Source organism: Notechis scutatus, chromosome 3, assembly GCF_049901735.1.
Source record: "Notechis scutatus isolate UNSWTSFEM ecotype Mainland chromosome 3, rNotScu1.2, whole genome shotgun sequence".
In the NCBI taxonomy this organism is placed as follows: Eukaryota; Metazoa; Chordata; class Lepidosauria; order Squamata; family Elapidae; genus Notechis; species Notechis scutatus.
Window position 1 is genome coordinate 52,245,742 of NC_142011.1, and position 25,478 is coordinate 52,271,219.

The window sequence follows — 25,478 nt, forward strand, 5'->3', positions numbered from 1 at the left end:
GTCCTTAGCTATAGCGATCCACTTAAGCAAGAAAAAACCAGCCAACCAACCATTATTTAAATGTAACACGTGCTATGTTTTTTGAAAATAATGCTAGATAGCAAGATTTGTACTTTACGCAGTATTGAAAAACCTGAAATGGTACTAAATTTCTTTGACCAAGGATGGAAGCTAGAAGTCTTTAGAACTAAAACAAACTAAAAACAAACAAACAAACAAGCCATGAGCAAACAAACTATGAACTCTGGATTCATGCGAGTTTCAAAATATAACAATCGTATCTATTTTAGATAAAAAATATCATCTGGAAATATAAGCAACTACATATTAACCTTTTTCAAAACCCAAGGTCAGGTAGTATGGGCAGAAGGAGAGTCTCTTATTGAATTATTGCAGCACATTTATTTTTTTGTTCTCGGTTTCCAGAGGATGTCAAAATAATATACATTACACACCTTTTTCAGTTCAACCAGGATCAGTGCTGTGAATGCAAAATTGTCACTAATATTTTTTCCATCTGAGTACAGGGATGGCAAACCGCAACCTCCATGTAGTTTGCAGTCCATCATATCCCCATATCTGAAAAGGATTGCCCTTTCTTATCACTTCACCTTGCCACATTTCCTGAGCCTGAGAGGATCATTGATGGTCTGAAAGGACCCCAGGGCTGAGTCAGTTTAGCAATGGCTTTGATCCCATTTCTTTTTCCCTTTAAGAAGTCAGTATTGCTGATTGCATCACTACATGAAATCCTTGTGTCCAAAGAGATTTTTTTCCAACGAGCGAAGAAATTCTGGTGGGCAGTTTAGTGTTAAAAGTGTTTGGAGAAGAAGAATGTGAGGAGAGCGTGTGGAACATGCACGGCTCGCTCCAGTGGGTTAAATTTTAGAGCTAATAATGTGTCGAGCAAAGCTTGGAGCAGCCTGGCCTGCCAAACAACCTGCCCTTTACCAATTTGATCAAACAGCCATGGCTTCTCTGACTGTCCCTGAAGGACCGTTCATCTTCCATCAGTGATCCTAGATGAGATGGGTGTGTTCCCTCTGTGGCTCTTGAAAGGCATTTCTAGTAAAAAAAAAAAAGATAAATATCCTCCTTGCAGTTCTTGGGCTTTGGGTGTTCCTTACTCTGGGAAAGGATTTAAAGCTGTCTGCCAGACCCGTGGGCTGTTACAACAAGACAGTGCCACAATGCTGAGCTCAGGCCTGCGGATTCCCCTCCTTTCCCCCCTCCTCCTGCTGCTGCTCGCAGAGATGGAGCTGAGCTGGTCCTTTACAGATGAGGAAAAGAAGCAGATCGTGGACCAACACAACCTGTATCGTTCCGTGGTTTCCCCGTCAGCTGCAGACATGCGGAAAATGGTAAGTTTGTTGGTGATGGGCTTGGGTGAAGTTGGGGAATTCAGAGATTTCTATCTCTCATCACGAATACATGGCAGCTTTTCTTGAGTGTTATAAAAAACGAATTTAAAAAATAAACCCCTTTGGTGTCCCTGTGTTCAGTTGATGAAGAAAAGAAAGGTGAGGAATTTGAATTCAATGACCAGTTAAATGTGACCTTTCTGGACATGCTTTGTGACTCCTGGTGTATTTTACAAGTTAACTACTTTTTAAAACAACTGTGAGCTAATTTTGTGCAAAGGGTAATGTGTGTGTGTGTGTCTCTCTGTATGTGTTTCTCTGTATCTTTTCTGTTCAAGTCAATCTGTTCACCTGGAATTTACAGAAAACTAACTTTTCTTTTGGAACTTTTGAATGGAGCAATTCTCTGATTCTTACCAAATTCCTGCATTTCATGAATTAAGAGTTATGATAAAAGTATTTTGTGTGAATCTAAGGTAAGGAAGCCAGTGTGGGCCATTGTTACAGGAGTTCTGTACTAAGTTATAATACTAGGGCTATAAACGTCTAAAAGGGCTTTCATTTTTGGTATGAAGAGCCCATAGATATTGGATTATAGTTTTATTCAGAAAACATCTTCTGGGCTTTTACAGGTGGGTGGTGACAGGGGTATATGTATGCACGTTTTTTCCTTTTAGAAGATATGGTTTCAGCACATGAAACTCATTAGTTGCATGGGATACAAAACAGACTTTTTACACCCCAGTTCCGCTACTGTTCTATGAAAGATAATAATCAAACAGGAATTTGCTGTTACTGATTGCATTATTTTCCCTTCTCCATGCCTGCCTGCCAACCAGCTGCAACTTCATTAAGGTTCTGTTTATAACAAGTAGGATAATACTGACAATGTTACTGACGACAAGGTAAATATATTGACCCACTACTTCCCACTACACACGCACATTTTTGTGTATTTTTTAAACTTTTGCTGTTCAGACTGGTTTCTGCCCCTCTTATTAGTATTATTTTGGTTGGCTTATTATTATTATTATTTTGGAGGGTACAAGATACAGATTCAGACTCTTACAACCTGTGTTAACAAAAGAAGAATCTCAGGATTTGCTTTGCTTGGTGGCAATCTAAGGCTGGACATCTCCCAAATATATTTGTAAATGAAGGCAAACTGTTCTGTTGGGATTTCAAGTAGCCATTGATGGAAAACCAGCAGCACATTTTGAGACTATGGCCATGTTGTCCTGTTGCCATAATGGGATGACAATTGTTTCTGGAGGGCAGTAAGGGATGATGTCACTCTCTATTAATCCCACACTCATGCCTAAATCAATGTCAGGAGACATTTTCCTGATTCACATCCAAAATACACTTTTCTACGTTATGTCACCTTGAGTTCCTGCCCATTTGGGTTAGTATGCTTCAGTTCATTCAAATTAACTCCAGCATTAATTGGCTCCTGTGATGAAGCAGAAACACTCCTTCAACTGAAGCAGAGCCTACCATGCGCTTTCAAAACTTTCGGAGCTGCATTTTACTTTGAATTCTAGGATAGCACAGTGACTACAGGTGGTCCTTGACTTATGACCATGATTGAGCCCATGATTGATTGTGGAGGCATTTATTAAATGAGTTTGCCTCCTTTAACGACCTTTCTTGCCACAGTTATTAAGTGAATCACTGCGGTTGGTAATGTCAGTAACCCCGTTACTGCCGAAACGTTGCTTACAACTTTAAAACCACAACTGTAATGACGTGGGAAAATATATATATCTTAAGTAGGGTATTCAGCTTTGTTCAGGTATTTTCCCATGTCATTATAGTTGTGCTTTTAAAGTTGTAGCAACGTTTTGGCAGAATCTCATCTGCCATCATCAGGCTTGTGTAGACAAACACAATATACAAGCTTGATGACGGCAGATGAGATTCTGCCGAAACGTTGCTACAACTTTAAAAGCACAACTATAATGACGTGGGAAAATACCCGAACAAAGCTGAATAACATACATACATACATACATAGTCTGGACCCAATTTTCTCAAGCCTTTGTAGAATGAAGGTGACATGAGCACAGGAGCCAAGCAGTAAGCACAGACAGGCCCTTTCTTTCAGCTGGTGGACAGCTGCATCTACTGAGAGCTTTGAGCAGGTATGAGTAAGGTAAGAAAAAAATATGGAGGGGAAAGCTTGCTAGGGGAGAAATTTGTCCTTTGCCTGAAAATGAATTCAAGTAGAAATGATTTGTGTAGGGGATTTATTTATTTATTTATTTATTTATTTATTTGATTTGCCAATTGTTTACAAGATAATAAGTATAAGTGTATACATAGTTGTGAATACATGAAATGGGTACATATAAGAAAAATAAAAGAGGAATAAGAGAAACAATAGGACAGGGACGGTAGGCACGTTAGTGCGCTTATGCACGCCCCCAACAGACCTCTTAGGAAAGGGGTGAGGTCAATAGTAGACAGTCTAAGGTTAAAGTTTTTGGGGTTTGGGGAAGAAACTACAGAGTCGGGTAGAGTATTCCAGACATTGACCACTCTATTGCTGAAGTCGTAATACATTAGATTGGAGTAAATACATTAGATTGGAGTAATACATTAGATTGGAGTAAAATGAAAGGGCGATGATGGCTGTTTGCTCATAGCTGTGGCTCAGACCACACCTCTGCCTTGCGTTCTGTGTGGTTTTTAGCAGGTTGTTCCCAGGAGTCCAAGTGAACCTGCCATGGAATCCTGAGAATAGAGTCTTTTTGATGACAAACATCAGTAGAAATGTAGCCAAAGATTAAAGGGCCGTGGCAGATTTTGGTGGGCTGTTTTCTCATTCCTTTTACTAGCCTTGAAAGTAGAAAAAATATATGAATTTCCTTTATGGGTTCATCCAAGGAAGCATGTGTCATTGGTGGCCGAAGGCTGCATTTTATCTTTGTGATGGAGGAGAAAGATGCAGCAGGTGGATAAATCACATCATAGCATAGGTGGTGCTGGATTTTTCCATTTATCTATCTCTTGGTTTGGGGAGAAAGTTGAGACTTTGCTTATTCTAAAAAAGGTATCTGTGAGTTATTATAAAAGAAACAACCTTTCTCAGGATAATATAAACACCATATGAAGGCAAGGACAGGGAACGATGCCACAGACTAAATAAAAATAAGGGCCCACCATAATAGTAATGGCAATTAATGCAACATAAAATCCCAATAATTACGTGGTAAAGACAATCTCCCTCCAACCAAAGCAAAGTTCTGAGAAACGAAAAATGTATTGAGACTGTTCTTAATTGTCCAAAGCCTGTTTTAGGTCTTAACACTTCAGTATTGAAAGACAGCAGTGTAGTCAGATTTGCATGGGTCATAAAAAGGGCTGTGAAGGCACAAACGCCGTATTAGTAAGACAGTGTCTTCCCAGATTAGCTCAGGTGTCAATCTGACCATCATACTTTCAGGCCATGAGAAAAATGACTGCTCTGAATCAATCCTTTTCTCTTATTAGAACTCAGTGCTAATCAGTCTGGCTGACAAGGATATTTGCCCACACCTAAAAAGGGCTGGTGGGGCTTTGATGGTGTGGCCCTGCCATCACCTTGTTGACCCCAGGGGCTGACAGTCCTCTTTTGTTCCCTTTCTTCCCTAAAGCATGAGAAAGACCTCTAAGGGTGCTACATTTTGCTCAGGGGTTTTGTGAATGGAAGGCATGCCATGAGCAAAAAGCATGAGCAAAAAGCAAGATCCCATTGAGTTCAGTGCAATTTTTTTGGGAAGGGGGGTGCTTTTGGCTCATGCTGATTCCCTCAATTCTAAATGTGCTTGTCGGATGATTATCTTGACAATCTGCATCAGAGTTATTTATTTTTTAGGGCAGGTTTTAGGGTCCCATGGTTAGCTCCTTTTCCTGTTATGAATTCCTGTCCAGAGTCATGCTTTTTATTTTGTTTGGGTCAGTAAGTGCTGGTTGTCATGGAAATACATACATTGAGCTATGCTTGCCAAGCCATATTTAATGGAATGAGAAATGCAGCCATTAGAGCCTTCCATTTGGCTGTGAATCACAAAAAGGGGATAACACAGCCAGCCTGGCTCTAAATCAGCATCTCAGTGATTACATCTATGTTCGTATGAGTTTAAACCATTTCATTTGCAATCATCAACATGCCAGCCTCAAATAGATGTTAGTCCTTAACTTACCACCATGGTTGAGCTGGAATTTTGTTCGTAAGTCACTGGGGTCATCAGTTGAGTCACCCTATCATTGTTTTCACTATGCTTGTTAAGCAAGTTGCCAACATGATTAAGCAAATCATGCAGTTGTTAAGTGAATCATGGAAACATAAGTCAAATCCAGCTTAATGAACACCTTTTGTCAGTTTTTGTTTTTTGCCAGAAATACAGTCATTTGACTGTGAAACGCTGCAGCTGGTCAGAAATGCAAGCCAGTTGCCAGGGGCTTTGAGGTGTAATCACTTGACTACCAGGGGGTGATGTGGCAGTTGTAACTTTGAAGACAGGTTGTAAGTAACTTTTTGAGTGTGCCGTAACGTGGAATGGTTGTTAAATGACTGGTTATAAGTTAATGGCTACTTGTACATTTTGTGCTAGAATTGGAGCAAGACTATCCAGCAGTTGATTAATCTGTTTGAAATGAAAATCTCATTATTTATCCAGTCGATTGGAATAGGCAGTGAGAGTGTAACATAGGGGTCCCCAAACTTGGCAACTTTAAGACTTGTGGATTCCCAGAATTCTGGGAGTTGAAGTCCACAAGTCTTAAAGTTGCCAAGTTTGGAGACCTCTGGTGTAACAGAACACATGTCATGTAGCCCACAATAATTCTGTTGCACCAGTCATGAAACAGGGACTTCCACAAGGGGAAGGAAGCCAAAGAAATTCAAGATCGTAGTCATGATAACTCAAACAAAGTCCTCCACCTTTTGTAACCTCTCTTGCATGCACAAGGCTCATAAAATGGGTGCCTTTGAATACATAGTTGCGGTTGTTCTTTGGACGTTTTGACCACATCCCAGCCCTGTATGTGCAGCAGGGTAGAGAAGAGGCAAAACAAGATGTTGATGGACAGCCAAGAGAGTCTTAGATAAAGACCTTCATCGTCTGTCTTTGGGAAATGGCAGCGATTATGTGGATGAACTCTAAGTGGAATGGTACTGTAAAATATTGTTTTTAAAATAAAAAATAACAAACCAGTCAGAACATTTCAGAACAGCTTCACACTATTTTTCTTTGTCTTTGGTTCTTCAGCCATGTTTTCATTCATTTATCCAATATTTGAATGTATGCTCAAAAGATTGAATTAGACATGTTTAAAAAGGCGGCTTTATTGAATTTGGAAATCTTTGGGGTAGTTCATTTATTTTCTGGTTCTCTTCTATGATTATTCTGTCTAAATGATAATAGATTTTGCTTGGATTCTTATTTCTATAAAGATAGGTTAGCTGATTACAGATAGTTCTCGACTTATAATCATTTGTTTAGTGACCAAAGTTACAAGGGCCCTCAAAAAAGTGAATTACAACTGTTCCTTGTGTGTAGCATCAGCACAATCATGTGATCAAAATTTGGGCACTTGGCAACCTGCATATATTTATGAGGGTTGCAGCATCCTGGAATCATGTGATCGCCATTTGCGATATTCCCAGCTGGCTTCCAACAAGCAAAGACAATGGGGGAAGCCAAATTCATTTAACAACCACATAATTCACTTAACTGGACTGATTCATTTAACAGCTATGGCAAAAAGTTTGTAAAATTGGGTGTGACTCACGTAGCATTCATCTTGCCTAGTAACCAAAATTCTGGTGTTAATTGTGGTCATAATTGTATGCCTTTTGTTGGGACCCAAGATTGCAAATGTTTGTATAAGGATGGATTTTTCGGAGAGGTCCCAGTTATGCTCCTTTGTTCTCATAATTAAATCTACCATCTTGAATCTTCCTCTCCACTAAGATTCCAATGCAGCTGGTTTTTGGTGCTGGATCTTGAATCTTCCTCTCCACTAAGATTCCAATGCAGCTGGTTTTTGGTGCTGGATCTTGAATCTTCCTCTCCACTAAGATTCCAATGCAGCTGGTTTTTGGTGCTGCTAAAGCACCAAGACAATTCCTGGATCAGAACTTTGTTTAAGAGGTTTGTTGAGCATGTTATCTTTGCTTATTTAGGAAGATGACATTTGGAGGGAATGCTATCTATTGCCATGGAACAATAGATCCCACACTTGTTTCATGTGTTTGATAGGTAGGAAATATGAAGGTACGTTTTCTGAGTGTTATGGTGCAGACAACTTTGCAATGATCATGTATGTCTTAAGAAAGAAAAGGGATTCACCTAGGTTTCTCAGTGAGATGAAGGAATTTTGGACACTTTCATACAAAGACTTTAGCTGCTTGTTTCGGCTATATCTGAGATCAGCATTAAAAACCGCAGGTTGGATTGTACTGGGTTGGTAAATTGGCAATTGGGTTGGATTGATGCTCAGTTTTCATTATGGCCCCTGCTGTCCTTGACTGGTGGTTCCCCTGCTGCTTGCCATTCTCATCCATGCACGGACAGCAAATCTTACATACTAGAACCTCTGTGGATAATTTACCAATGCCTACCTTTTCCTTTCCAGCATTATTCCCTCCTTATTAGTCCCCATTCTTTCCTTTGCTCTCCCATATGTTTGCACACTCCTCAGGGGGGGCATCTTCTAATCCCCCACCCCGTCCAATACAAGCCTTGCTCAGTCTGTACTAGCCAACCTGCTCCTCCCTCAATCTTCTGGGTTTGATGCCCATTCATCAGTGTACTGTTTGCTCTTCTCTCTAACCCCCCAAATAAGGGTCTCAGCTGGATTCTCTTCTTCTTCACAAGATGAACAAATTGACCAGCCTTTTTAACTCAGAAACCAAAAGAATAAACCCAGGATCATCAAAGAAAACACGGATTCTGCTCCTCCAGCTCTCAACCCTGATACACAGAAGAAGATTCTGACTTAATTGGAAATTAAGCTCGCAACTTATGGGAATGGCAGTGTCAGTGCGGGGAGTATCAGAAGATTATCAGGCAAAGGATTTTGGCCAGGGGAAGTCAATTGAAGGCAGCTGCTTTACAAATCTGACCTCATAAATTAGGCTTGTTTAGCTTCGACTGAGCATGGGTGGGGAATAAGAGCTTTAGGCATTTAAGGGCTTTCTAGAAAGGAGATATAGTGATAACCTATAAGTTATGTGTATTCCTTAGTTTGAACAACTTGGATTGACTCCCTCTTGGAAACCAACTGTGGTACTTGACCATTACAGTTAGAATGGACATTTTGCATCTCAGACTGACTCAGTCACAATATGATCTTTTGTGACTTGGGTGAAAAATTATATCAGATTTATAGCTTGACCAGCATACATCACCCTCAGTGCATTTCCTAGTTTATGACCGATTCATTGATTTTCTTTTGGAGTCTAGTTTACTAGGTCTTGCCAAAAGTTTAATCTTTCTGTTTTTTACATTTTTAAATAGGCCAGCATATTGTGTGATCACATACTTTGCTGTACAATGTGTGTGCCCAAATAAGCATCATGAAAAGAAGAAGAAAGAGATGGACCAGCTATGGATATGGCTACTCACAATAAGTGTTAATGTGCCTCTGTTTCCTACTGTTGATGCTTCCTCAGATGAACTAAGACTCTAAGATGCTAATCTTGTATCTTAGAACAATTAACCAGTGGAATGGTCGGCCTTCATAAGTTATGGGTGTTCCATCACTGGAGATTTTTAGGTATAGATTCTCCTGCTTGAGCAGGGTGTTGGACTAGAAGACCTCCGAGGTCCCTTCCAGCTTTGCTCTTCTGTTGTTCTGTTATCTCATAGCCCAGGCCAACCAAAGGCCTGCAAAGCCATATCTGTAGGGAATGGGATCAAAAATTTTAAATAGTAGCAATTACTTCACCCTGGCATTCTTCCATAGGTGTTGCATGTATGGTACATGTAAGAAAGGCCCAAGGGCCCAAGGCTTTAATTGTGGGCTTGTAGTTGCCATTTGGGGCTTTTGTGATATCATCTCTCACACATATCCTAGCTTCTGTGAAGGAGCAGACTAAGCTTGAAGTGCTCATCTGCTGTGAGTCAGTTCTTTATTTGTGGAAGAAAAAAGATGCATGTCCATGTATGTGTGTGTATTTGTGCATAGTCTGTGCAAGTACAAATATTTAAATATTTAAAAATGACATTACTGTAGAACAGGGATGTCAAACTTGTGGCCCACAGGCCAGATGAGTCACGTGCTGGCCCCGCCTGGTTTAGCAAAGGGGGAAAAAGTCCCGATACGTCACGTGATGCCCCACTGTGACACGGCAAGTTTGACACCCCTACTTTAGAACTATCTCAAGGGGTCAGGTTTCTATCCTCTTGTTCTGATGTATATTATAGTTCTGGGTTTCTTTCTATAGAGCTTTTAATAATGCAGAATTGTAAAAAATCCCTTTTCTCCAGGAATTTGCAACTTCAATAAAACTGGGGTGGTAGAAATGCGGCTTACTTTAAACACAAATTCTTGAAGAAATGGTCTCACCTGCTTATTGGTTCCAACCTGAAATGGTTGAAATTCTGAATGTGGTTCAATGATCCAAACTCTTTTATCAATGCTTATTTTAACGAGCTACTTTCCTTTCTTATTAAAGCCACCTTAAGCTTTAGGATTACTGGTTTTATACTAGAATAAATGTGGGAAGCTTTTCTTTCTGTTAAGTATCCACCCTAAAATCAACCTTTTGACTCTGGTATCTCCTTGTGCCATTTATTTTTCTCTCCCAGCCCTGCCCAAGACCAGATGAGCAAACGTATAGTCTTTGTTCATTTGCCATATAAAAACAGGATAATTTGAAATAAGAAAAGTTTTCTATGGTACATCTGTGTTACTCAGTTGGGTTTCTGCAGGTTTCCTTATAATACCTCTTGTCCTCAGTCACTGGCAGGGTTCATGGGAACAGTGAAAAGCTCCACATTGAAGAAGACTGTTCTAGAGCAGTGTGGTGGGGTTAGATAGGGCTGCAGATCTCTGTAATCCTAGAATTGGCCCACATTCTCACTTTGAATTGGCTGTCTATTGACAGAAAAGGAAGAGCAGGCGATACATTGTAGGTGCTCTGTGTTCAACTCATTTAAAAAGGAAGTTGTATTTTATATTGTCTTGAATTGCATAGAAATAGATGCATTTCATTATTATTGCACTATATATCCTTTCTTTCCCTTCTATTAAATCTTATTAAAAGAGTTGGATTTTTCAGTATTGCGTTGCCATTTAGTGCCAACTTGGATTTATATAGTAAAAATATGCTAGTCCTACATTTAGGCCAGAGGGAAATTGTGAAAATGGCAAGTCAACAGTAGACTTCTGTAGAGATAGATGATTCCCTGAAGTACAAATTCTATTGCTTTTGGTTCCATTCATCTTTGGATTTATTTCCTTTATAAAATCAGATATGCAACAGATTCTGTGAACTTACTGTTTTCAATGAGATTGAGACACAATCCGTTCAAGGAAAAATCCATAGTTCATTGAAATCTAGTACAAATTAATAAGATTACATCACTAAACATATGTCTATCTGTGGAACTGATAGTTTGAATCTTGCCTAATACTGTATATATAACTGTGACCAAGTTCTACAGAATAATATGGTCTGCACCAGAAGCCACATTTATCACAGGGATACAGATCCTACGTTCCATATCAGATCGACACCACTGTTATGTTATGTTACATCCTTTGGAATTAAAACAAATTTCATTCCGTTCTTGACTGAAGCGCTGAGCATTCTGCATTGCAAATTAGTCCTTTCAGGATGTCGGCTGAGCCCTTCTGCAACTGAATCTATGCCCTTGCCTGACTATTTTGCATCAAAACTTAGAGACACTTGGAACTGTATAACAGAATATTATGTACTATGGTGCACAACTCAAGTTAGCGCTCAGTTCTATGGTCTAGAACTGAGCACTAACTTGAGTTGCATACCATAGTATTCCCTAGTCATCTTCCATACATAAAAGTTATTCCTGCTTGACAACTGCTTCTAAAGTAGCGTAAGGAGCACAGCTGGATAAGAAGGGCCTGTCTAGCACTACACTGGAGGGATCGGTTGACAAACAGCTGTTGGACTCTATTAAGCATTGCATGCCAGATGTTTGCATTGGCTCTAGTCTAGCACAGCTGTTCAATTAGGCATGTGGTGGCAGGGAGTGTTTGCATATTTACAATCCTTTCCCCTTCATGGGAAAAGAGGATTCATACCAGCTACTGGCCAGAGAATCTTCCTCTACATTATGTCAAATGAGGTGGCAGCCTGTGAGTTTTTGGATTGAACCTCTTTCTGATAGGTGGGCCAGATTATTGCACCAAGAGAACATTTTTAGATGTATCACAGCCCTATTGCATAAAACCCTGGCTTGGTCTAATGACCTAGTCCAGCACAAGAGTTAGCCTCACTCCTTTCTTTTTCCCTTTCCCTTTCCCTTTCCCTTGTGGGGTGGGGTGGGAGAGGGAGGATATGTGCTACTTTACTTCATATGAAGATAGTGCCATGGAGACTTTAAAAATATTGTATTGCTATCGTCCAAAATATTACTACCTCATTCAGCAAGTTTTCAGTAAACCCACTTGATAGGTTTGGCACTGTGTAAGTTTGCAATATGTACCATAGGATGCAAGGAAAGATACTGAAATATTTTTAAAATGTTGTACGGCTGTTATAGCCATGGATTAAATATAAAAATAGATGTTGACACTGCCTGTGTTACATGACATGATATGGAAACAAATATGCTTATCAAGTAAGGAAGATAAAAACATGCAGAATCTCAGTATTATAGCTCTCATTGCAAATAGTTCTATATGGCATATATGTCTGAAAACTCATCTTTTCTTTACATCCTCTCAGCTTCCTTATTTCAGCAATAACATGAAAAAAGGAACAATTATGCAATGATTTAATAATCTTGAATTCTGATGACATACTTACCTTTGTAAATGTTGCTAGAGGAATTCAGGAACCAGCATTCATTTTCTTTAATAGCCAGAAATTATTAAGATTGTAACCTTGAGACGCTTCCACTTTCCAAAAGTCACTGAACAACCTGGAATGTGGGGTATATGAACTAATTTGGATGGATGATATTTGGCATACAAAGTGCAAATGACTCCCAGCTGAAACCGGGAACAACCCTCAAGATTCTTGACCCCATATTTCTAGCCCCTAATGCTGGCACTAAGTGCAACTATTGCCAGGAAGCCTGGGACTCTGGCCATTTTTCTGGGTATTCATTTCTGTACTTTGACCCTCTGGGAGATTTTGATGTTGATGATGTTTTGGATTATTGTGATTTCAGCACTGGGATTCAGAACTGGAAGCCTTTGCCAAAAACTACTCAACAAAATGTATTTGGGAACATAATAAAGATCGTGGCTACCGAGGAGAGAATCTTTTTGCCATGTCTGGAAACCTGGATCTGGAGACAGCGGTGAACGATTGGTATATTGAGTACCAGTATTATAACTACAGCACATTGGCATGTGAAGAAGGGAGAATGTGTGGTCATTACACCCAGGTATCTAATTATATCTTGGTAAAGGCTTAGAGTCAATGCCTACGAAGTGGTGTATCATTGTGCTATCTCCTGAAATGAAGAGCCCCAGAGTGATAGAGAGCTTATAAGTGAAAGAAAGATAAAAGTTATTCAATAGAGCACAGAATTGACAGTGATTGCAAGTGAGTGGATTTTTTTAGGTTCTGAATTCCATTTTAATTCCCAGCTAAGATTATAATAGAGAAGTTGTTCCCTTAGTCTTGTGAGAGGCATCTTAAGCCACTTGTCAGTTACCAAGTTTTCTTTTTCATTTCAAAAGAGCTTGGGTGCACACAGTGCTGGTTAGATTAGTATATAATATAACTTTTAACAAAACAATAAATCCACTTCCATTAACTATAAATTAGATCCATCAACTGTGACTACAATTCTAATGAAACCAATGGGACACACATTCATGAAAAAGAATCCTGTCGATTTTCAGTGGTACTGAAATAGATGACATGGTCTGAATTCAGCTGAAAACTCCAACCAGTTCTTGCAGTTGGGAAAAGTTCATTTTCATGTCCCTTTGTGGGAAAGCCATGAAATTATCATCCTGCCCACCTGCAGATTTCAATCTTTAGTCCTGGTGGATTGTTTTCATTTGACATTGCTCTTATATTTGTTGAGAACGAATGCTAATATTTCAATAGGATGTGTAAGGCTTGCACAAGACTTGTGCTATTCTCCTCTGTAGTCTATCTTCACAATGTTGTTTAAAGTAGGCAGGCTGAGAGGAGTGACTCAAACCCATCATACTTCAAAGCTGACTGAGTAGTTGAACCCAGAACTCCCCCAATCTAACCTTGAGATTATTGCTAAATGGAAGGGGTGCAGTTGCTTCCACACTTTCTTTCCAAAACAGTATACAGGATACTGCATAATGTCAATTTGTATTTTTTTAAAATAATAATAAATGACGACTTGAAAATTTCTGATCTTCTGATTCTCTAGGACAAGGGTCGCCAACCTTTTGGACCTCAGGGACCACCAAACTCATAATTTTAGATCACAGGGACCACTAACTGGTTCTGTGGGTGTAGCCTAATTTGTGAGTGTGGCTTGGTGGTCATGTGACTGGCTGGGCATGGCTTGTATGTAAATATTATATTTATATAAACATTGAATTTTTTATTTTAAAAAGAGCAACTTTTACCCAAAATCAGGCAAAGCAGGCAGGCAGATTGAGTTGCTCACAGAATCACAGATTCATTCAGAGATCTATCTATCTGCCATTGGCTAGCTCAGTCTGTCACATAAAGTTTGCTTGCAAGCAAACTCATAAAATTTGCTAGCAAGCAAACTCACAAAATTAACTCACAATACACCATGTATGTAAATATTGAATTTTTTATTAAAAAAGAGCAACTTTTACCCAAAATCAGGCAAAGCAGGCAGATTGAGTTGCTCACAGAATCATTCAGTGATCTATCTATCTGCCATTGACTAGCTCAGTCTCTCAAATTTGCTCGCTGTGAGTCTGCACTGAATTTGCTTGCAAGCAAACCTTCAGTCCTAAGGGAGGTTCGGCTGTACTTAAAAGCAGAGCTGAAGATCTAAAGACGAGCTTGAAAGCAAGAAATCCAGCCATTTCCTGCTTCCTAGCTAATCTAAATCTCCTAGCACAGCAGAACAGATGATGGTTGGAAAAAGGAAAAATAGCAATTTAGTGGCCAAGTTTACTGGGTAAGGAGTGAGTGGGCAGGGAGGGTTCCCGCGGGCCATCTGGGTGGCGTAGCCTTGTGTTTCTGTGCAGCCTGGATTAATTGCTTTGGGGGGGGGGTGCTCTGGGGGTGAGATTTCTCTGTGGCCCACCAAAATTTTCTCACAGCCCACCGGTTGGCGACCGCTGCTCTAGGACTCTTAATATCTGTAATGTGGCCTAATGTGAATGAGCAATGAGTATCCCTACCCTTGTAATAAGACAAATTGGATTTTATTTCAAGGCACATACACATCTTGTGATGAAAATAACGAACTGAGGATGGAGAGAGAGGAATTGTCGCATGCCAATCCCCTCATGGAGAAATATTTGATTAAATACCATCTCTAACAAGGTCAAGTCTATGCTTCTAAAGAAGGTGAAACTGATAGTAACGTATTGCTTCACACTAGGAAAAAAATGCACTGTAAACTGTAATAGGAGGTCAGGAATGAGCCTTTAGAAAACTTAGGTAAAAATATTGGCCAATATGTGTGAAAAATCCATGCATGCACAATTTGAAAACTTGCTTGAAGAAAACATATGGATAAATGTCCCAAAGAGGCTTTATCAAGAGACTTTCTGGTTTTCTCCAAGAAGCTTCTTCAGCTTCATGAATTCCATTCAGAATCTCCATAGACATGTGGATAAATGGTTTCAGTAGTTAAGTAAAGGTTAGGCAGATGTCACCCATAGACATCCTTTTGGTCTGATAATGAATAAATGGGCTATTGCTTTCTTCCATAGGTAGTTTGGGCCACCAGTGAACGTGTTGGCTGTGGAACAACGTTCTGTGAAACCCTGGAACTGATAAACGATACTGACATGCATTTGTTTGTTTGCAATTACCACCCCCCGTAAGTTTCTTTCTCCCCCTGCTTATTGTTTCCTCATTGTTCTGATGCTCTAAAGCTAAAGATTAAAGAAAAAGAACAGCTTGTTCCTTCATTCTTGTGTTCCACTACAGGTCCATGCAAACTTTGTAGCAGGGAAGAATCGATACTTCCACTTAATCAAAAAACAAATAAGAACGGACAGGGAAGTTTTGTAGATAAGGGGTAGGAAAGCAAGGGAACCAACCATCTTTCCCATAATCTGGGCAGAAAATGAAAAAGTGCCCACTGGGAAATGTGAGATTAGAATGGAGTGATGAATTTCTAGAAAGAACAATCATTGGCTTATAGGCCATCATTGAATCAATCAAAGACTGTAAGAAAACAGTTACTGACTATAAGATTTATCACAGGAACCTGGATGCCAAGGATAAAGTTGCATAGAGCAGCAACCAGCCCACTGGAAAGGTGGGAAGAATGTGCCATGCCCTGTAACTAATTAAATATGTTGCTGTCAGTGGGTTGGAAGGAAGTAGAGCAAACCATCTGCTTAAGCTGACTTAAACTGGAAAAGAGCATTCAAGGAGTGCTGGGCCACCAGTGCACAAACAGGATTCTACTGAAAGCAAAGCAAGAGTTAAAAGACTCCACCAACCCATGAGAATATATTGTTTTGATGTGCTGATGGAAATTCCTCAGCTGTTGCATTGGCAGTTGCTTCAAACAGCTTTGCAGTGGGGGTGAGCCATTCCATAATCAAAGGGATCTGCTAACAAGAAGGTGACACAGAAAAAGTCAGTATTGCTCCCCACGAAATGTAGTTGCAAACAGTGCACCACAAAACTGCCTCATTTACTATGTAAGAGTGTGTATCATAGTTGTATAACTATTGTGTCAGCAGTTTGCAATATTGGATTGTTTGGTTATTTCTTGTAATTTCTCTTTTGTGCTAGAAACCTGTAAAATATGAAGTGTGTATGAAGGAGTGTATGCAGGGTATAGCAAACCCTGACACATATAAAAAGTGGACAGAACTTCAATCATATCATCATGGTCACCTATTCCAAGAACATTCCTGAATATGAACTAATATCAATAATGAATATGCAAATGAATTATCTTACTAAGTGTTAACCTATTTTGAAAGTGAATAGTTCAAAATGACTGTGTATATTCAATTAAACAGAGTAGCTCTAGTAATATTTCACTTTCTTTCAAGGCAAGTCAGCCACAGAAAATATAAATACAATTTATAGAATTAAATATACAGAATTACAACTGCTAATCCGATAATGTTACCTTGTACAAAAGAAGCATTATTCCATTTCTAATTAAAGTATAACTAACATTTGATCACAGTATGTAATATTAATAATTGTCTGGATTTAATTGTGTATATGTTTCTAGTTCTGGAATGTGTTAAGACCCCTAGAGATTTCATTGTAAACCAATTTCAGGAGTCAATCTTACCTAAATTGCAATTATTCTCGGTATCAATCTTAAAATTAAAGAAAAATTGTTCTTAAATTAGCCTAAGTTCTGGAGTAAAGGATTCACTGGATGATAGTTAATTAACTTTTGGAGTATAAATATTTACACAAATATATAGTTAGCATGAATACAATTATATTCTCTTTTTCACCATTCAAAGAAGGAACATCCCAGGGGATAGTGTTAGAAAGTAAAGATGTTAACTGTGACCACACAAAACACACCACGACCCCTTTAAAATGTGTTGTCAATATGGTACATGTAAAAATGGGGTGAGATTTTTAATGAACAGATGTGGTTGTCATTTTGACTTTATTTTAACTTCTTTCCCTCACATATATCTCTGAATCAAAGTATGCAAAGTGCCAAATAAAAACACAAATACTTAGAAATTTATTACAAACGTTTACATGTCCAGAATACATAAACATGTGGACAAATGTAAACTATGTAAATTATATTATAATGTAAATGTAAATTACATAAATTATTGCAGAATGACATAGCATCTTTTTCTTAGCTCTCTCTCCTTATGGAATTCCTGGTATTAAGTAATCACTGATGGATACCAAAGTTGACCACTTTCTATAATTTAGTGATTGCTACCTTCTATAGGAGAGGAACAAGCTGCTTCTGCTTTGCTCTTTTGCATCACATGTCCACTTTTTAATTCCTAGGGGAAATATAAGGGGACATAAGCCATATATCCTGGGAGATTCATGTTCCATGTGCCCAGATGGCTACTCCTGCAACGACAATCTCTGTGGTAAGTTGAGAGGCTAAATATTCTCATCTGACTGCAGGTCTGAAAAAAGGCATCTTGTTTATGTCCTAGATTAATCCTTTCCTTCGTGATTATCTGTTGAGTTTAAATTTAATTAATTCTGCTGCTAGTAGCTACTACATAAATACACCATTTCAAAAACTGATGACCAGTAGATGTGTTTGACTTATACTGTCCTAAGAGGGAAGATGATTTACTTTTTTAACAATTCAGTAACTGCGATTACTGTGATAAAGTGCATGTCTAAAATAGATTAAACATTTCAGACTAAGCTTTCTGTCCCATGTGACCACAAATCAAACATATTTCTATGGAGACAGTGATATATTCAATTGAAATCCATCATGAACAAAGTAATGAGAGGATTACTTCATCTTCTCTCATAGCTATGCTATTCTGAATAATGAGGGGATTAAAATATGGACATTTATTGCTGACAAATTACCCAAGAGTTCCAACTGAGGTTTATACTGGAAAAGAATGGTTTTAAATCACTATTTTTCTCTCATGATGAAGTCCTTTATAGCTCAAAATTCTTTCCAGGTCTGTATAGCATCTACATGAAGATGCGAAAGGGAGGTCATTCAAAGGCATTAGGTTAGGCCCAGTAACTGATGATACCTAGTTATTTATCTCAATCCCTATCTGACCAAGTGATGCTATTAAGGTTTTGTCACAGAGCCTGAGGCTGATGGAGATGACTTAGGCTAAATCCTGGCAAACAGAGTAGTGCTTATAGATATTGGAGCCATTCAGTTCCAAAAAACTCCAATTACCAGAATCCTTGCCTACCAACTAGTCGTTCAGTATCACCATCAAATTATGATGGTGCTGAATGAATAGTACATATGACTCGTCCTCAAAGTTCCAGCTGGTGCACTTTGATTTTAGTTACGTGATTACAATTTGGTTATTTGGCAATCGGCTCACACTTAAGATGGCTGCAGCACCTTTAGTTATGTGATAGCTGTTTGTGACCTTCGTTTCAGCAAATGGGAAGCTGGTAGGCAAGATCACAAATAGCCCTAATAGCCTCCCACCCAACCTCCCTGGACTTGCATGGTGCTACATATAGCCACTGGTCCCCAATACCCTCCCACAAGAGGTGGTATTCAGAAGGTTCTGACCAGTTCTGGAGAACTGGTAGCAGAAATTTTGAGTAGTTCAGAGAAGCAGAAAATACCACCTCTGACTGGAAATTTTACAGTATCCTTCCCTTGCCATTGCCCACCAAGCCACGCCCACAGAACCGGTAGGAATTTTTTTTGAATCCTACCACTGCATCCCACTCTTTACCTGATACTCCCACCTTTCCCACTTAATGACCCAAGGTTATGACAGCAACCAGGACTGTCCGAATCGCTGTTGCGAAGCAATGCAGTCATGTGACATGGGCTTTATGACCTGGTCACTTACCCATGGCAATTCCAGTCCCAACTGCCTTCACAACCCAAGGACTACCTGCATTGGTTCTCAATGGGGTTGCAATTCTCCAGATAGAAGAGATCTGAAATTTAGGGGCTCTTCTAGACTCTTGGTTCCTGCTCAAAAAGCAGTTGCAAGCTGTGGCTATGTAAAACTTTGCATAGTTCATTTTGTGTGCTATTGCATTCATAGCAAATAGCACACAATGCAGGGAGACTATACTCACAATCATTTATGCCTTAGAGATTTCTCACTTGGACTATTGCAATATGTGTTCCATGGTGTTGTCCTTGAAGACAGCTCAGTAGCACCTTAGTATGCCTATGTAAACTACTATTGCGCGAAATGCACTCATGGAATTCCCAGTTACCAGTGGAATTACTAGCGCAATACAAAGTATTGATGTTCCTCTATAGGATGGCAGAAAACCTGCAGCACAGTCTGTCTCTAATTATCACTGACTAATTTACAAGATCCAATAGGATTGGCATGCTCTGGATTCCATCAAGTAAACAGGTCACAGTGACTGCCTCATGGAACAGCATCTCCCAAAAGATTTGGCTAACACCAACCCTCCCATTAAGAAAGTTTGGAAAACCTATATTTTCTCTTAGGCACTAGACTGGGTGGTCACATAAGAGAAGAGACCAAACATTTCATACTAAGCTTTCTGTCTCATGTAGCTACAAATCAAATATTTCTGCTGGAAATGTGAATATGTTGTTGTGCCTTACTTCTAGATTTGCTATGCATTTTATTTCTTTATGGTTGTTTTTTTGTTGCAATGCTTTATAAACCCCGTTAGTCACCTGGAATTGATATGTGAATAGGCAGCCATATGCATTTAATTAATTAATTAAAATCATGAGTTGGTCCTTAGGAATGTGGCTTTTTGATGAAATTTGATTGGAATGATACAATTGTCTGCTTTATGGTGGTTTGCAAACATAACATCCCCAGTCAGGTATGATAGATGTGGTCTAAATCCTTTTCCTTAAACATTGTCATCTTATGGGACCTCACAAGGACCTCTTCTCGATAGCCATCCTGTCCTTTAGAATAGCTTTCCTTATATATTTGCCTTCCAGAAGGTTATGAAACCTTGCCTCTTCCCTCCAAAATTGGGCTCGGTTAGAAGATCAATGTTCTGGGAATAGCAATAGCACTTAGACATATACTGCCCTATAGTGTTTAACACAACTCTCCAGGTGGTTTACAAATGTCAGCATATTGCCCCCAACAATCTGGGTTCTCATTTTACTGATTTTGGAAGGATGGAAGGCTGAGTCAACCCGTCAGGATTGAACTCCTGGTGTGTGGGCAGAGTTAGCCTGCAATGTTGCATTCTAACCACTGTGCCACTAAGGCTCTGGTGGGTATGGAAGGGTAGGAAAGGATATGATCTATTGTTACATTGTTTTTATGGGTTGTTGTGAACTGCCTGGGATCACTGTATGAGATAAGCAGCCAAGTAAGTTATGGGTGAGGTAAAAGGAAACCAATGCTAATGGATATGTACACACATGTTTCACAGTATTTTATGTCAATCGATGCTAAATATGAGAATAAATCTGTTGTCTGTGATAGAAAATCCCAGTGGTATCTTCTTCTTGATATTGTTTAAAAATATAAGAATTAAATAACCTTTTCCTAATCTGGTACCCAGGTTGGTGAAGGCTAAACTAAATAATTAACGTTCATTGCGTCCTAATGGAGTCCTATTTAAATGATGCTCTATTTGCAGTGCCTCTGGGAGGCCCAAATGCTTATTTCATCTTTTATTTCATCTTTTATTTCTTTTAAGAAATAAATGTCTGAACTCGGAATTCCTTACAATGGATTGCAATGGAGTTTTCCAGGGCCCAACTAAGCAACACTGGCATCTGTTAAAATCCAGATAGCATCTAAGTTAATTTAAAAGCAAATGTTTACGTGCTGCTTTTTAAAGGCATCCAAAATCTTCAACCTGGGATAGCCTCATACATAGTCTCTTACACAGCAACCCCTTCCAGTAGCATAAAAATGTGTGTTGAACTACAATGCTATTTCCCTGCCCCACAAATTATTGCTGACTTGCTGTCAATCTATGTATTTTCTACCAGATCCCACCGCTGATGTAGGAGAAACTACTGTACTACCCACAGTCCCTGAGTTGGAAACAACTACTATCCTAACTGCAAGCCCAAGTTTGCAGTCTATCATAACCGTTTCAACAGAACACATACCAGGAACTCCCCAAATTGGCACTGAAACAGGATCAGAACCTCCCAGTACAGATGATCAAGGCACCGCTTCAGGCTTCCAAATTCGCACCGAAGCACAACCCATTGTGACAGAAGGGCCAGATGTGGTATCTGACCTGCACGCAGGCACGGATGGGATTGATGAATTCTTGATGACCACAACCAGTGCTACGTCTTTTATAAACGTAATCCCTTCTTCTATTTCTCCTGAAACGGAAACTGAAAAAACTACTGGCACAGAGCAGCCATCTTCTACTGATGTCTTAATCACAACCCAAACATCCCTGATCAAGACTGAGCGACCTGTAGCTACTCTCACAACTACAAAGACTGTCTCCACTCCCAAACTGCCATCTGTACCTAAGCCCCCCTCCGTGCCCAAGCCCCCTCCGATCTCAAGCCCCCTCCGATCTCAAGCCCCCTCCGATCTCAAGCCCCCTCCGTGCCCAAGCCCCCTCCGTGCCCAAGCCCCCTCCGTGCCCAAGCCCCCTCCGTGCCCAAGCCCCCTCTGTCCCTAAGCCTCCCTCTGTCCCTAAGCCTCATATTTTTCCTAAGCCACCCCCCATCCCTAAAGAACGCCCCATCTCTAAAAAACCAGCACGCTATCGTTTGATGGCCTATTCCAAAGCCATCCAGAGCAGCAGCAATTCTTTCCAGTCTTCTGCAGGTAAGGCAGCCTCAATATCTGTCTGCCTGCCCTGCCTTGGGTGCAAACAGATCAGCCAACCAGAGGACATAAAGGTTGCGCTTAAAGAGCTGACCTTCAGGTATCCCTATGCACCTTGCTATGGCTCCCTTCCCCGATGGCAACGACACAGCAAGTGCAGTTGGTGTGGGCACACTCAAAACAATGCACTTAGAAACACCAGGCCTTACTGGCTCCACACTTCATAGTTGTACCTAATCTAACGTATTTACAGGTAGTCCTCAACTTACAACAATTTGTTTAGTGAACGTTTCAAAGCGACTTATGACTGTTTTTCACACTTACGACTGCTGCAGCATCCCCAGGGCCACATGATCAAAATTTGGGGTGCTTGCCAACTTACTCATATTTATGATGGTGGCAGGGTCCCGGTCCTGTGATCTCCTTTAGCACCTTTCTGACAAGCAAAGTCAATGAGAAAACCAGATTCACTTAACAACTGTGTCGCTAAGTTTAACAGCCTCAGTGATTTATTTAACAACTATGGCAAGAAAGGGTGTAAAATGGGGGAAAAAAATCACTTAACAAATGTTTCACTTAGCAACAGAAATGTTGGGCTCAATTGAGGGTGTAAGTCGAGGACTACCTGAATATGTAAACTCCTTCCTCCTTTTCCTTTGTTCTTGCTTGTATATGAGTGTCCGTGTGCACATTTGTGCCTTTTTCTCTTTTCCTGTAGCTGAGCAAACATTCCATAAAATGTGGATGGAATTGGTACAAAGAACAGAATTTTCAGCGAGGCTTGTTGGGAATCGTTCTCTGTTTCCACTACTTCTACATTTTCCTCAGTTCAGGCTGTGGGAAAACATCTAATTTCTTCTTTGCTTTTCTCAGGATTTTGGCCTGAGTCAAAGTCCAGTAATAACAGGCCCTTGGCTTGTGTGTCTGATCTGAAGCCCTGACGCAATTTTCCACATCACCTTACTTGTGGCATATTTATTTATAGGATTTTGCCCGCATGCCATTCTCATACCTCCCACCCTGCTTTTGAGTTAGAGTTAGAATGTCCCCAGTACGCTCTTCTTTATTGATCTGTTCTCTGCCAAAAATGCCAGACTATTAAAAGAAATCTGGAACTTGAAAATGGAATAAATCACACAGGCAAAGCATAGGCATGCACCTTTACTGACTTCTTTAGCTTATTTCAAAATAGGAGTTCATTTGTGCTTTCTTGGTGTAGATGCTGAAGCTTTCTGACCTAGAAAAAACATAAACGCAAACAAACTTCTGGATTCATCATATCCTCTGGAAATGTAAGGCAGGCTGATACTGTACTGCATGTCCTATTTGTGGAATTGGATACAGTAAATGATTGACTAGGAAAACTTGGCTAAGGAGTTTCCAGAGAAACCCAGTATACAACAATTTAATCTTAGACTAAATAAGCAATGCCCATGGGGATAAAATATTGAGTGTGAAGTGAATGGAGTGTCCTCATCCAAATGTTACGTACAGATTTTTTGAAAAAACTTTCAGGACTCTTCACTATTTTGATCAGGCAATATTATTAATGAACGATTTAAAAAAAAAAAGCTGCTTTTGTGTCTGCATATGTAAATGGAATCATTTTGTGAGAAATGATTCTTTCTAAGCTGTCATGCAATGTGGTTGATTTAAAAAAAAACATTGTAGCCATTGGATACAGGAAATCCTTGACTTACAGCCATTCATTTAGTGACCAAAGTTACAAAAGCACTAAAAAAAGTACTGATGAGCCTTTTTCACGCTTATGACCATTGTTCATGTGATCAAAATTTGGATGCTTGTATTTATGATGGTTGCGGTATCCTGGGGTCATATGATCACCTTTTGTGACATTCTGGCAAGCAAAGTCAAGAGAAGCCAGATTCACTTAACAACCATGTTATAACTTAACAAGTGCAGTAATTCACAATATCTATGGTAAGAAAGGTCATAAAATGGAGCCAAACTCATTAACAACTGTCTTGCTTAGCAACAGAAATTTTAAGCTCAATTGTGGTCATAAGTTGAGGACTACCTATACAGACATGATGCTTGATTATTGGTAATCACATTAGTATCTCTGTGAACAGGATGCATTTAAGTTCAACCTGAAGCTACTTGATGGTCCTGAAATGTTTCAGTCATTTACGTAGGCCAGAAGAGTCAAGCTTGCGTCATCACGGTGGTATCATGTGATGCATCATGACTTTTTCTCCTTTCGCTAAACTAGGCATGGGCATGGCCAGCGTGTGTTGCATCCAGCCCAGGGCCGCAAGTTTGACATAGACATTTATTTTGTTAGTTTCAATGGTGTTTACAGTACCTTCAAGTGAATTTATAATTGCAACACTATATCTCCTCTAAAGATATGGATAGCTACAATAGCACACTTCATTTAGCAAGTCAGTTCTATGGTGTAGCATCTTTCATTTGAAGTACCACAAGGAATTATTATTATTATTATTATTAAGAATGACATATGAAAACTTACTTTAACCCAGCTGAACAGCATATAGAAAAGTTGCTTTCAAAGCTAACAGTATATGAATCTTAGCTGTTGTGTCAGACAGATATTCTGTTTTGCAGCAATATCAGTTGACATGTTTGAATGCTTTGGTGCTCTATTCTGGAATAATTTGTGACACCTCATAATATGACACTGATATTACCTTTCTGTCCATCCCTATACTGTAGATTAGGTTTGTCTGTACTTCACAAAGATGATCAGACTGTTCGTTGGTTGTGATCTTGATTCATTCCCATGATTCCACAGGCAGTGATCAATCTTGAAAAAAATCATGTCTGCAGTTTTTATATTTAGCTGTAGCTAGCCTGTTCCCCCTCCTAATGTAGAGAGATGTTTGATGTATTGCAGTGTAAATTCACTCAGTTGTATCTAAAATAAATCAGGAGTATCATCTGCTCCTTATTAACCCCAATTAGACAGCAGGAATGTGTGACTCATGAAAATATGAGAAATGTTTTCAAAGGCATAACTAGATAAATGTAGCTTTAAATTATGAAGAACGGAGGCCCAAGTGTTGCAGCTGGATCTCTTTACACATCACAGCCAGACAAATGCTGATCTGATCCATATCTGTTACAGTTTTCAGAGTTCACCTCTTGGCAAACCTCAGCTGGCCTAGCTAAGAACCAGTTGAAGGTGCCTCTTGTAGCAAACATCTGCAAATGCTGTATTTTTGTTAACGGAACCTTGGGAAAGGTACAGCATCTTCTTAAATGGTACAGCCTTTTAAATGGTACAACAAAGCAACATTGCAAGGCATGATTTTTAATACTTCTGAAATAAATGTTATTTCAAAAATATTTTGCCTATAAAATGCATTGGTTTTTTTT

The 25,478-nt window shown here is 39.5% G+C and overlaps 1 protein-coding gene across 2 annotated transcripts; it reads left to right on the plus strand.

Annotated features, from left to right (window-relative positions):
* Positions 1-996: 996 nt before the first annotated feature.
* PI16 (peptidase inhibitor 16) lies at positions 997-25,478 on the plus strand. Of its 2 annotated transcripts, XR_015748539.1 has the most exons (6): positions 997-1,361; positions 12,734-12,952; positions 15,423-15,532; positions 17,677-17,765; positions 21,311-23,587; positions 24,042-25,478. XR_015748539.1 is itself a non-coding variant. In XM_026678156.2 (5 exons), the coding sequence occupies exons 1-5, from the start codon at positions 1,029-1,031 to the stop codon at positions 21,967-21,969; spliced, it is 1,410 nt and encodes a 469-aa protein (XP_026533941.2). In that variant the 5' UTR covers positions 997-1,028; the 3' UTR covers positions 21,970-25,478. The 2 variants fall into 2 exon arrangements, 1 of the variants encoding a protein (XP_026533941.2); XM_026678156.2 differs by having other exon boundaries at positions 21,311-25,478.

Coding starts and splice junctions, on each gene's coding strand:
- PI16 (XM_026678156.2), top strand. CDS start 1,029: ATGGGTGTGTTCCCTCTGTGGCTCTTGAAAGGCATTTCTAGTAAAAAA. Junction 1,362..12,733: donor CTGCAGACATGCGGAAAATG/GTAAGTTTGTTG, acceptor TTGTGATTTCAG/CACTGGGATTCAGAACTGGA. Junction 15,533..17,676: donor GTTTGCAATTACCACCCCCC/GTAAGTTTCTTT, acceptor TTTAATTCCTAG/GGGAAATATAAGGGGACATA.